This window comes from Triticum dicoccoides, chromosome 7A, assembly GCF_002162155.2.
Source record: "Triticum dicoccoides isolate Atlit2015 ecotype Zavitan chromosome 7A, WEW_v2.0, whole genome shotgun sequence".
Classification (NCBI taxonomy): domain Eukaryota; kingdom Viridiplantae; phylum Streptophyta; class Magnoliopsida; order Poales; family Poaceae; genus Triticum; species Triticum dicoccoides.
In genome coordinates this window covers 652,583,741-652,597,556 of record NC_041392.1, presented here as the reverse complement: position 1 = coordinate 652,597,556, position 13,816 = coordinate 652,583,741, and the positions used below count along the sequence as shown (strand labels likewise).

The following is a 13,816-nucleotide window of genomic DNA, read 5'->3' as shown; positions in this document are numbered from 1 at the left end:
CCAACATCTTGGTTTATTTTATGATAAAAATCAAGATATGACCATGGTTGGATATTGTGATGCTGGGTATATGTTTGATCCCCATAATCCTAGATCATGGACTGGTTTTTGTCTCCTCGAATGAAGGTGTGACTTTTTGTGGGAAGTCGAGAAGACATATTTTAGTGGCTGCATCCACTAGTCATTTTGAAATCGTTGATTTGTATGAAGCATCACATGAATGTATGTGACTTCACAGAATGATGAACTTTGTTGAAAGTTCAAGTGAGATTGGTCGATAGAAACCACCCATCATTATCTATGAAGATAATGTTGTTTGTATTACGCAGATGCAGACAGGTTATAAAGAGCAACATTGGCTTATGAATGGCTCTAAAAGTATTTTATTCCCCATGAGTTGAAGAAAGGTGGAAGATAAATATCTTGCAAATTAAGTCATGTGATAATTTTTGTGATTTATTCACAAAGTCTATCAAGTTCTTCATTCCACAAATAAGTTAGTGGAATTAGTATGAGATGACTTTGATATTTGCAAGGTTCAGGGGGAGTGCACTCCTGAACGATAACCTTGCACTCTTTTCCTTTATGAGTTTTTTTCCCTACATGGTTTCTTATAGAAGGTTTTTAATGAGGCAATAGTAATACAAGCATGGTGATATGACATTTTCTCCTTATTTTCCCACTGGGTTTTTGGGAAGGAGTTTTTAATGGCATATTACGTATATCTCCTCATATTTTTTCCACAAGGTTTTTGGAGGAGCACTTTTCAAGATGATGACTCTACATAATCAAGGCGGAGATTAGGGGGAGTGTTAAGAATTAATTAAATATATTTAATTATGGATAATCTCCACCTTGTAAACCGACAGGCGGTTAGCCTTTTCTAACTGTCGCGTCTCTCCTCGCTCCCTCCCGAATGGATATGTCCATTCGTTCACATCCCTCGAGTGATATATAATGTACAGAGATCATTAATGAAAGAGATAGAGATTCATTTGTCTTTCTTGTTTCACATCAACCACATCCTTCACCGACGACTTTGAAGAGGTCGAGGCGGTTGTGGCTCAGACGAAGCGTGTACATCGTCTTTTTGTATTCCGCCCAGGTGAACGGCCGGTACCGACGCGGCGCGTCGGCGGTCACCGTCTCTGGGAGCGCCGAGACACACTCGTGCAACGCCGGCGCCGCGAAGTAGATAGCTGACAGCCTTGGCTTGCTGGTGCTGGCCATCACCCTATGCCGGATGCTCACCAGCTTCCCATTTGTCAAAGCCTGCAAAACAGAGGGAGAACAATTCACGCTCAGCTCAACATATAACCTTATAATCTGGCTTTAACTGCCAGAGCATAACGGGAAAAAAGTGTTGGTTCAGATACTACTAGCACTGCTGGTCACCTGAAGAAGGTCACCGACGTTGATGAAGAAGGCGGCAGGGTCAGCCGGAACTTGCACCCAGGCGTCCTCGCCGCGGCCGTCCGGCAGGAGCACCTGCAGGCCATCGACATCATTGGCACGGAGGACGCTGAGGATCTGTGGGTCGGAGTGCTCCCCGAACCCGACGGCGCTCGCGGCTTTCACGCCGCCATCGCCGGTGGCTGAAGGTGGGTAGTTGTTGATTCGGACGAGGGAGTCGCTGTCCGTGGTCGTGACGAGCCTGCTCAAGGACGCAGGGTCCCGGAGGCCCAGGCCTTCGCCCAGCAGGTCAAGTATCTGGCAGGCGAGGTGCCTCACCGCCTGCACGTACTCGTTTACCGCCTCACTGGGGAAAAAAAAGTTATTTGAGATTGTTTTTCTGTCACAGGAGACGAAGTAAGGTACATGCTTCACTGTTTTGCATGTCTCCATGCATTGAGACGATGGAGCTGCAAGGGTTCAAGTAGATACTCCCTCCCTCCGGAAATACTTGTCCTCCAAATGGTAACATTTGGGAGTATTTGGCATTACAGCGTCGCATGTACGGATTCTTCTTTTGACTTTTTTCTTCGAGGGAGGATTCTCTTTTCCTAAACTTCTCCCGTAAGACCTCTCCCCCCAACCTAATTTATTTGGGCTTCTCAATTAGACCCATAAGCCTCCCCCATTCATTTGGGCCAAAGCCCAAACGAATTACTGTGGGGACGGCCACGAAGGCCCTATTTGGCGCCAGTCCCTTGGAACGAACAGGCCAGTCCATATGAATGTATTGGGGTGTTTCGGTTTTGAGAATCTTCTATAAGGTTTCCCTGGTTTTTCTCTACCTTATCTTTTTGTATTCTATGCGTAGTTTTCACTTGGTTTTTTTAATGTTTCCTTTTGTTTCTTATATCTTTTTTGTAAATACATGAACATTTAAAAAATCATTTTTTAAATGTTCGTACTTCATTCAAAATTTGGAATTTTAATTAAGCTACATTTTAAAGACTACTGGACGTTTTTTTCAATTCATGAAATAGATGAACTATTTTAAAATTGTGAACATTTTTTCAATTTTTTTCAAAATTTTAAATGCGTGAATAGTTTTTCAAATCCATGAACGTTTTAAAATATGTGAACAGTTTTTAGAATGTGCACATTATTCTTTGTCTATAAAATATCAGAAGTTGGCTTTTCCATGGACTAGTAGAGGTTGGTTTTTTCGCTGGCGAGGGGGACCAAGTGAGCGAGTCAAGGCGACCAAACCAGCCAACGAGTGTGAGCGAGCAAGGCAACTGGACAAAGCACTATTGGAGGAGAAACAATTGTGTCCTTTGAATTTTTCCATGCATAGATAGTTTGCAGTAATTAGAACACTAAGTAGTAAAACAACAAATAACTATATAGTACTTTGATAAAATGTTTCAGAACGTATCAAACACGGAAAAATGGCGCCCTTCCCCCAATCAACTTGGCGCCATGTAGGTTAATAGCTATTGAATCATAAAATACTGAACTCCTGTGATTCATGAATTAAACATGATGAAAATCACGCATTAAGTACTATTTATATTATATATACATGACTTAGACCTCACTCGGTGGGTATGGGTATGACAACTGTTTATGATGTAGCCTCATCTAATGTCAACTAGGCATAGTGCTCACACGCCATACTGTTAATTGAGGAAAAAGAGAGGATGTTGGTATCATGTCATGAAATAAGGTGCTATTGTAGGTCATACAAAACACCCAACATATGATACTATGTAGCATCATACATTTTTATCATCCACATGATACTAATCTATGATACCACCCACCATGAGAATTCTTATTGGCATTATCGTACAATTAACTTAAATGTACACCATTTAGCAAACTAAATTATCTATTCGTACGTAGCTGATGTTTTAGATTTTATACGGCGTCATGTGCTTTGACTCTTTTTTTGTATTCATATGCTATTGCACAATGTGAAAAAAAATCACGACATGTCTAATGCTATTATTCTCGTCTTACAAATCTAAATGATTAAAGTTCTAAAAGTTTCTGTCGTAAGTTTGACTACACAGTAAGTCATTTCTGAAAATGGAGGTGGTATTTCGCTTAGCCATGCAGAGATTAAGATATGGTGAAATACATATATAATGAAGATCTCCAAAACTTGAGATGCAGTATCATCATATGCAACAGCATGATGACACAACAAGAGTACCAGGAGTATTAAGCACTCAAAAAATAGCGCGCTATAGCGCCACAAATAGCTCGCTATAGCGTTCTGAGCAATCTCTCGCTAAATGAAATCATTGTACAATCATTTGCTATAGCGTTATATAGCTTTGACATGGCGGATTTTAATTAAGGGCTGCCCTATTGTTTTTTCTTGGTATTTAAGCAGTAGCAACCAAACAATATGCCGCTCCGAGAACAAAGAAACAATGAATGTAGGTACAAGTTTATTCATGTTCATGTGCGAAAGGGACACTGCATGCATGCGCCCATACGGGCCATACCTGAATCGCGAAGGGTCGTCCCTATCGATGGCCCTGGCCTTGCGAGCCACCACCTCGGGGTCCGTGTGGAGGATCAGGTACTCCAGCTCGCCGACGTCGCCGTGGGAGCCGATGCTCCGGCTGCCGTAGCCCAGGGGGTCCGGCGGGCCGGCCCGCTGCTTCTCCTCCGCCGGGCGCGCGAAGAACGCCGCGCTGGCCGCGTCCAGCCGGGCGGACACCCGCAGCGGCACGCCGTGGTTGACCGCCTTGAAGAATCCGCGCTCGCCGAACGCCTCCACCATCTGGCGGGACAGCTCCGCCCGCCCCGCCGGCGCGGACATGTCGATCGTGGGAATGCCGGCGGGCGCCATGTCCCGGCACGCCGGTGCTGCGGAGGACGACGCCGGTGCTGCAGAGGACGCCATCATGGCGCACGCACGCACGTCTTGGCCCCCGCAACCAGCTGAGCTGATCGGACCTTTTACCGGTGTTGTGTTATTTGTGTGTGTGCGCGCGCGTGCTCCAATGGCGGGTAAGGTGGTGTGTGTTGCTACTTCGAGCTTGCAATGGGGGCAGCCAGGTGGTTCGTGGCCGTGTGTGTGGCGATATATGGAGCTCCGGAGATTCCTATTGGATTGCTCGGACTTGGACTTGGTTCTGCTGTTGGCGTGTTGTCTTTGCTCTAATCGGGCTAAACCGTCTGATTAGTTTAGTTGTCGGGGATGATTAGAACCAGTTATACTACTCGCTTTCTCTAAATTGCCGGCCGTCGTATATTTTCTATTCCGACGGGTTTGCGCCGGCGGAGAGCCGGCGAGTGTGGAGAAAGATCTTCTGTGCTTATTTGTTGACAAGTGAAGACACGGCCCTGGTGTTAGAATAACTAGATGACCCGTTACGCCACATGCGCCAGATAAACGGCATATTATTTGAATAGCAAGGCCTCTCTTTTATGGTTGTAAGAGTCAATGATCTGGGGTTCATAGATGGTATTACATATCACACTTTAACAACAAAAAATGTAAATATATATGGCATATATAAAAACAATTAGCCTCTTGAAAGAAACAACCAATCCATAACAATTCCCCATAACAGAAGGGGATGTGTACATCACCCAGTCAAGGAAATCAAGAGTGGATGTACATGAGCTCTAAAACAATTTTTAACATTTCATTCATACCTAATTTGGTCAGGGATTTATTAGCCTAGGAAGTAGCAAGGCTTATAACGATAAAACATACTGCATACTCGCAAGGTTTTGTCAGCTAGGCAGGGTAAGAGAATGTTTTCATATGAGTAGATGATCTGGAGCCAAGGATGTCATCATAATAACTAAGTCTTTCCCTAATAATAAAGCACGGGTTGAGTCTCTCGAATTCATCGTCGCGGCATTATTACAAAGAGATCCCTGTGTTTTTAATATACAACCCACAGTCCTTGAAATAAGTCATAAGTCAGTCGAACTGATACGGGCGAGATAAAAAAAATAACCCACCCGCACGACCTCACGACCCTGCTCCCAATCCTATCTGACTATCTCCGCCTCCGCCACCTCCTACCACGCGACGCCCCCGCCGCCGTGCGCCGTCGGCTCTCCCCTCTCCGCCCCACCCCCTTGCATGGCTTCCAGGGTTGGATCTGCCGGCTGCCCGATCGATTTTGCCTTGAACGCGAACATGAGTGTCGGATTTCGGGTTCCGGCAGACCCTTGAGGTTCGAACACTGGGGTGCGCGCGGAGATTTCGCCCCCTACCTACCTGCGCCCCTCCGCCATGCTAGGATCTAAACTAAGGAAAGAACAACACAAGAGACACGGGGTTTATACTGGTTCGGCCCACCGTTGTGGTGTAATACCCTTCTCCAGTGTGTGGTGTGGTGGATTGCCTCTTGGGCTGATGATGATGGACAATACAAGGGTGAACAGCCTCGCAAGGGTCTGTTCTTGGCTGGGGCGATGAACTGCTCGGAGGAGTTCAGTCACCTCTCTCTCTCTCTCTCTCTCTCTCTCTCTCTCTCTCTCTCTCTCTCTCTCTCTCTGCTTTCCTCCAACTGATCGACCCTGATTTCGACCCCAGCTTGTTTCTGGGTTGGCTGATTCTCGATCCCCTCTACCCTGGGGGTGGCTAGTCCTATTTATAGAGGCCCTGGTCCTCTTCCCAAAAATTGAGCGGGAAGGGAGCCAACAATGGCGGGCTAATTTGAAGGGGGACAACAAGTATCAGCTATCCTGACAAAAGAAGTCTTCGCCTGTGCAAAGCTCTGGTGATGACGCCGTCTTGGGCTCCACGGTGACCTCCATCTCGTAGTCCTTCTGGTCTTGGTCTCGTTGCACCGAAATGGCAACCTTTGCCTGATGCCTCGGTACTCCACGGTTGTGCTTGCCCCCTTTGCACCAAAGAGGGAAGGAGGACGCCGCGCGGGCTGGCACCCGCCTGGCGCCCTGAATCATCATGGCTTGCGTCATGGGCACCTCGTGAGGTACCCCGCCTTGATCTCTCCGCCCCCTCGTGAGCCAGCCTGACGAGGCCGTGCGTGAGGAAGCTCCGCGTCGTCCCCCCCCTCCCCCCCGCGAGGCTTGGCCCCTCGCGAGGGTCTTGGGTTTGTGTTGGCGAAGATGGGCCGTACTGGGTCCCCCTTTGAGCCACGCCGCAGGCCGCAGGCAGGCAAGTCTGGGGACCCCCGTTCCTAGAACACCGACAGTAGCCCCCGGGCCCAAGGCGCGCCCGGACTTGGCCGTGCAGGGAGGCGGAAGGGCAAGAGCGAAGCGCCGCGGGCCCTAACAGCCTGCGGCCTTCGGCGCCGCGTGGCGGTTGACTGGACGTGGGCGCCTTAGCAACCGCGTGAGTTGATAAAGGAGTGGCATCCGCCTAGGCCCTGCTTCTTGCTTTCTTCTCCGGTTGCTGCTTAGATCCCCTTTCTTGCGCCTCTCCTTCCTTCCTCCGAGATTTCCAGATCTGCTCTGACCGCGCGACCTAGGGAGCCATGGCGCCTCGTCAGCCCCCCGCCGTAGCTTGGTACTCGTCTGCCCTGGACTCGCCGAACGTGTCGGAGGCGGGCCTTGCCCGGTTGCGCCGGATGGCGACGGCGTGGGGCATCGATGGGGCGAAGGCGTTCAAGGTCGGCTCCGCCACCCCTGAGGGTCAAAGGAGCACCTTCTATCCGCTCTTCGTAAGTGCCATTGTTGCTGGCCTGGTGCCTCCCTTCTCTGAGTTCTTCTTCTCTGTCCTCCGCCATTACAAGCTACAGGCTCTGCATCTCCATCCCTACTCCATCCTTCTCCTGGCAATCTTTGCTTATTATTGCGAAGCACATGTTGGGGTGCAGCCCTCAGTGGCCTTGCTGCGCCACTACTTCTACCTTCGGACTTCTCATGGGACTGCTTCCGCGTGCGCGAGCTTCGTCGCGTATGGCGGCGCCATTGCCATCTCGAACTCTGGGAAGAGGATTGAGGGCTTCAGGAGCAAGTGGATCTTGATGGATGCTGGGTGCATCCACCCTCGGCTGATCCTGCTCATGGAGCAGCCCACAAGCTCCAGCGACTGGGGTCGAGCGGAGCTCGCGGATCCCCGCGCGAAGATGGTGTTGGAGAAGATGGACGCAGATCTGAGGCCGACCGACATGGCAGCGGCGAAGCTGACCGACACATCGCTGCGGAGGGAGTTCCTGGAGCACCGACTGGCTCCGCTTCGGCAGTACTCGCTTCCAATGTGGAGGCCCCGTCCGAGCCCCGCGGCCTTGGCCGACAGAGACCTGGTTGCGGTTCTCCAATCTCTGGTCGGGGGCAATGTGGCGAGGCCGGAGGGCGCTCTTACGCCCTTGTTCCTCCGCAACGACTGGGAGCGGGTGGTGAAGTCCATGCCCGTCTTCAACGGGGATGGGCCAGTGCCTCTGGAAGCTCCCGAGGAACCGGTGGACGTGCCCTCCGGCGACTCCAGCGAAGAGGAAGAAGGAGGGGAGCGAGGAAAAGGGCCTGACTCCGAGGCGACTGACGGAGAGTCGAGGGCTCCCCTTCCCCGGCGCAGGTCCCGCGTTCTCCGCCTCTCTCCGAACGATGACGACGAAGATGACGACGAAGACGACGACGAGCAGGACGGCGGGAGCTCGCCCCCGATCCCGAAGAAGGACAGGACCGGGCTGATATCCCGCGGGTCTCCCCCGGCCTCGGGGCGAACCGCAGACGCACCTTCCGCCTTCAAACTTCCCGAGGTTGACCCTTCCAGCCAGCTTTCAGGCTTCAAATTTGGCCGGAGGCCGCTTGAGCTCACTGGCGACGACCCGTAAGCATTCGATTCTTGTCTTTATCTCTTGCTCTACTTCTGAGGCTTGACGTCCGCATCTTTGGATAGGTTGGCGCCCGCAGCAAAGAAGCCGAAGGGGGCTCCCGAGGTTCCATCCGTGGCGGCGCTTCTGCCCGCGAAGGAGGGTGACCGCGACGCACAGGCTTCTCCTGCCCGGTCGTCCTCGCGAGGTTTGGCTGAGCCGACTGGGGCGAGCTCAGCCCCCACCGCCCAAGTGGCTCCTGAGGTGCTCTTGCCTGCCTCCGCCACTACAGCTGTCAGGATGCTGCGGCTGCGCTGCCGCCTTCTCCTCCTACTCCACCGGCCGCTGTCTCTCCGACTCCTTCTGCCGTTCTGGATCGTGCTGTTGCTGAGCTGGACCGACTGCGGCAGGATCTTCTTGGCGCCGACCCCCGCTTGGTGGCCTGGCGTTTGGAGCTGGCTTCTAGATGGGTTCGCTCCGACGCCTCGATTCGGGCGGCGCTGGTCCAGGCCTCGACAGCATGCGACGAGGAGAAGCAGGCCGTCCTAGAGGCTAAGGCTGCTCGTGATGCAGCCCTGGGGAAGGTGGTCAACGTCCGCGGTCGCTGTAAGGCGCTGGAGGACGAGTTGCAAGGCCTGCGGGATCAGCTCACGAAAAAGGTCCGCCTTCGCCAAGAGCAGGAAGAAGGCGTGAAGGCTTGCGAGGCAGCCATCGAGGGCCGGGAGGCCAAGCTCAGGAAGCGCCGCGACCGCCTAGGCGCGCTGGAGCAGGAGTTGGGGGCGAGGAAGGCCGAGCTGGACGGCAAGGCCCTGGTTCTTGCCGAGGACCGTGCGTCCTTCACGGAGTTGGAGGCGAAGGCTCACTCCTCGCTGAGGACGCTTTACGACAGCGGCCTGGAGAGCCCGCTGGCTGGCGCCGAGGACGGCCCCGCCAAGCTGCTTCCCTTCCTGGTTCACGCTCTTGAAGATGTTGCCCTTGGCCTTGGCCCCACGGCCGAGGCCGAGGCGCGTGTCTTGTCTTCTGCAGCACTGACGCGGGTCCTCACCCACATCTACCTTCGCGATCCCGGTGTCGACCTCGACAGCCTGCTGGAGCCAGTGAGTGGTGAGCGTGCCGCTGCCGCTGCCGAGGCCGTGAAGGGTCGCGCGGAGGCTCTGCTGGGGAAGCTCCGGGCCTTCAGCACCAAGCTGGAGCAAGGCGCTGCCGACCCCGCTGCTCCATGAGGCGAACCCGCTCCGCGCTGCTCCCCCGCCGCCAAGTGACTCCGTCGTGGCTCCTGTCCTGCTTTTAATTCCTGCACACGTATCATGCCTCGGGGAGGCATTTAAACTTGCATTTGGCATTGAGATAACAGTGTGGACTGTAATATTTGCTTTTGAATTCCTTGAAATTAGCGCTTTTCCTTCCTACTTGCTTATGTTCTACGCCGGCAGAGCCCGGCCCCACGCGTACCTCACCCAGCAATAGTCCCGACCGGAAACCAGGACGGGACCAAGGAGTGGGGGGCTACGTGACAAGTTAGGCTCCTGAGTCACGACGCTCAGGAGTCCCCCTTGGCGCACGAACAACAAGTAGGGAGGTGCGATGCGGGTGGATCTACCGTTCTACGTCTGCAGAGCCCGGCCGCGCGCGTGCCTCACCCAGCGATGGTCCCGCCGGAAACCAGGATGAGGCCACGGAGTGAGGGGCTACGTGACCAGTTAGGCTCCTGAGTCGCGATGCTCAGGAGTCCCCCTTGACGCTCGAACTGCATGTAGGGAGGTATGATGTGAGTGGATCCACCGTTCTACGTCTGCAGAGCCCGGTCACGCACGTGCCTCACCCAGCGATGGTCCTGACCGGAAACCAGGACGGGGCCACAGAGTGAGGGGCTACGTGACCAGTTAGGCTCCTAAGTCGCGATGCTGAGGAGTCCCCCTTGACGCTCAAACGGCCTTCGTACCTTGGCTCCGCTCGGGAAGAAACGCGCGATGAACCAGGCCCAGGGGGACCTGGCTGGGCGGCGTGCGTCTGGGTGTGACCCAGGCGCAGCCCCCGTGCCCAGCCCCCTCGCGCGGCACTCCCGAGGGGAGGCGTTACGATGAGGCTAGACACTGGGCTCTGGGCTCCCTCAGGTTGATGTGGCCCGGGGCCACCCTTAGTTATTTATCACCAGCGTGGAGCATAGTGCTACCGTATGCGTACGGGCATAGCCGCTCCTCGGCAGTGTCGTCAGCCAGCGCGGAGCATGGTGCTTCCACTGGTACGTGGGAGGGGGCCCCCCTCCGGGAGGAGCCCCCGGGGCGTGTACAGCCCCGCCCTGACACGTGGCTGGCACAGTAGGGCCTGGCGAGGTGTATCTGGGCACCCGTGAGCCAGCGTAGGACTCACGGGGCCCTACCTCTAGGCGGGTTGCGCCTGGCACTGGGCCTTATCTTGTGATGTGTCCCTGCAAATTTGGTTAGATGTCGGCACTCTACGTCCTCGGGTCCCGGCCCTCGAGTTGGTCTCAGCCGTCGCTGGTATGCCAGGTCGCGATGCCATGGACAAGGCCAGAGGGTGAGGGCTGGAGAGCCAGTAAGAGCCCTCAGTCGCGATGCTCAGGTGCCCCCCCTTTAACGTGCAAGTGGTCGGCATGGAGGAGAAGAGGTGCCGTGGACCGGTATCAAATAATCAAGCATGGTGGGTCTAATGCATAATCAGAAATAAACGCAAATGGGATACATGCCACTGGGCCTGGCCCGAGTGGCTTGGGGATCATGCAGCCTGAGGGGCGCCCCCAACAAGGTAAGCTAACAACATGGAATAAAGGGATACACGCCGCAGGGACGGAACCACGCGACCTGGGAATAATGCAGCCCTGGGGGCGCTCCCAGCTGGAAGTAAAACTCAAAAGATGTCACCTGATGATGTTGAGGACGAAGGGGTGTTGGTGTAGCAGGCTCGGTGGGCTGCGGGAGCCGATCCTCACGAGCCCCCAGGCCCAGGGGCCTCGGGAGGCTCCGGAGGCGCTGGCGGCTCCTCGCGGGCCATCCCATCTCTGCCAGGGCTGCGGGACGCCTGGGCTCTCGTGCCTCCATGATGCCCCTCATGAGGCGCTGGTACGCGTCAGCAGCGTTCCGCAAGCGGTAAGGCATGCGAACATAGCTGTGGGGTGGACCTCCGCAGCGCCCCACTCGCGAGGGCCAGAGGTGCTCCAGAGAGGCAACTCGGTTGAGCTCCGGTATGTCGATGCAGACGCGCCGCCCGCCATCGTCGTCTGGATGGGGGGCCACTGCTGGCAAGCGGCGGACGCCTTTCATGACTCTTGACTCCTGTAGCTCCTGAATGGCCTTGCTGACAAACTCCTGAGGATCTGGATCTCCTTGCCTTGCTCCTTCTCGAGGGAAACGTGCTTCAAAACATGCCTCCATGTGGTGACCAAGCGCCTCCCTCGTGACCCTAGCCAGGTCGGTGGCCCTCCAGGGGAGAGCCCCCGAGCCCTGCCTGAGGAGGGCGCCGGGCGCGCTTTCCTATGTGATGGAGGGTGGCTCCCCCTGGGTAGGCGTGGGCTCAGAGGGGCCTGCCTCCTGAGTGGTCGGGCCTGACGATGTCTTCTTCTTCTTGGGGGTGGTCTCGGGAGGCCTCCTGCTTCCACGATCCGGGTCTTCCAGGGACGCGGCCTGAAAGGCTCGTTCCAGGGAACACACCGCGTCCTTCTCTTCACAGGGCACCGTGATGACTCCGCCGCTTCCTGGCATCTTGAGGACGTTGTAGCCGTGGTGAGTTACGGCCATGAACTTGGCCAGCGCTGGGTACCCTAGGATGGCGTTGTATGGCAGGTGAATGTGAGCGACGTCGAAGTCGATGAGCTCGGTGCGGTAGTTGTCACGTGCCTCGAAGGTGACAGGGAGGCGGACCTGCCCAATCGGGACCGTGGAGCCGTCAGTGATACCGGAGAAGGGCTTGGTTGGCTGAAGCTGGCTGTAGGGCACTTGGAGGTTGTTGAACGTCTCCACGGATAGGACGTTGAGCCCTGGCCCTCCATCGATGAGGGTCTTGGTGACCACCACGTTGCTGATGATTGGGGAACAAAGCATCGGGAGGACTCCGGCTGTAGCTGCACACTTGAGCTGATCTGCTGAGCTGAACGTGATGGCGCACAACGACCACCTGAGGGGGCGCGTGGCTTCGAGCCTGGGAAGGACTGCATTCACCTCGCGGGCGAACTGCTTGAAGATGCGCTGAGAGGCTGGGGCTTGTGCTCCGCCCAAGATGCAGGCGATCGCGCGCGGCTCCTGGAAGCCCCCAGCCTCCTCGTCCTGGTGGCGGTCCTCGTTTCTCCTTGGTTGCGGCGGCAGTGGTGGGAGGCCTGCGTTGCCTTGCGGGTGATCCTCGCGAGGCTGATCCCTCCAGTCTCCCTCGCGAGGCTGATCCCTCCATCCTCTCTCGCGAGGCGGGTCTTGCCAGTGATCCTCGCGAGGTTGGCCGCGCCACCCTTGGCGTGGCCCACGGTCTTCCCAGCGTCCTGCGTTTCTTCCTCCTCCTCGGCCGTAGCCCCGGTCACTGCGGTCGGGGCGACGGCCGATCCTTCCTTCTCGCACAGCTCGGAGTTCTTGACATTCGTTGGTGTTGTGGGTGTGGAGGTCGAGGTACACACAGTACCGGCTGCCCTTGGAGGGTTCGGGCTGATCTCTGCCCCGCTTGGTGTCTGGTTCTGCCGCGAGCACAACATCCCCCTTGCGCTGCACATCCTTGGCCTTGGGCTTCTTCTCTTCTGGGTCCGCGGCAGGCAGCTCGAGGAGGGAGAGACACCCTTCCTCAGCCCTGGCACACTTATTTTCCAAGTTGAAAAGCTCCAAGGAAGTGCACAGGTCTTCATGCATCGCCAGCTCCTCCTTCATCTTGACGTCGCGCACGCCGTCGGAGAAGGCCGAGATGATGGCCTCCTCAGTCACCTTGGGAATCTTGAGGCGTGCATTGTTGAAGCACTGGATGTACTTCTGTAGGGTTTCCCAGGGCTGTTGCTTGATGCGGCGCATGTCGCTCACGGCGGGGGGCCGGTCGCGAGTGCCTTGGAAGTTGGCGATGAAGCGGGTGTGCATCTCCTCCCAGGAGGAGATTGTGCCTGGAGCCAGGTTCAGGAGCCAGGTGCGGGCCCCTTCCTTGAGTGCCATGGGGAACCAGTTCGCCATGACCTTCTCGTCTCCGTTGGCAGCTTCGATGCCTAGCTCGTAGAGCTGGAGGAACTCCGCAGGGTCAGCCGTGCCGTCGTAGCGAGGAGGCAGGTCTGGCTTGAACTTGCCGGGCGACCCTACGCTGTGTAGTTCGGTGGTGAAGGCGCGGTAGCCTGCTGTGGCCACGGGAGGCCTTGGGTGACGGAGAGCCTGGTCTTACATGTCCCCACGCGCTGCAGCTAGGAGCAGCGCGGGGTCTTGACGCGCGGGAGCAGGGGCATGGTCGCGACGTGCTAGAGCAGGGAGCGTCCGGGCAGCTTCTTGCGGGTGAGGGACTTCCTGGCAGCTCTGCTCTTGCCGCGCTGGCGCCTGACGGAGTGGGTTCCGCCCAGGGGCCACGCGCCTTGGGGCCATGGCGTCTTCTTGAGGAGGAGGCAGCCGGGGCGCCGCCGGAGCCTCGTCGCCCGCGCGGGGCGGGGTGCGGTGCAATGCAACGGACGGCGCAGGAGAGCCCCCTGCGGCGCAAATGAG

At 55.8% G+C, this 13,816-nt stretch overlaps 1 protein-coding gene across 1 annotated transcript; it reads right to left on the bottom strand.

The window, feature by feature from the left end:
• Nucleotides 1-1,014: 1,014 nt before the first annotated feature.
• On the bottom strand, nucleotides 1,015-4,312 carry LOC119333805 (gibberellin 2-beta-dioxygenase 2-like). Its single transcript, XM_037606567.1, has 3 exons — nucleotides 3,909-4,312; nucleotides 1,396-1,759; nucleotides 1,015-1,272 (listed from the first exon to the last, which is right to left on the bottom strand). The coding sequence occupies exons 1-3, from the start codon at nucleotides 4,310-4,312 to the stop codon at nucleotides 1,015-1,017; spliced, it is 1,026 nt and encodes a 341-aa protein (XP_037462464.1).
• Nucleotides 4,313-13,816: the final 9,504 nt, after the last annotated feature.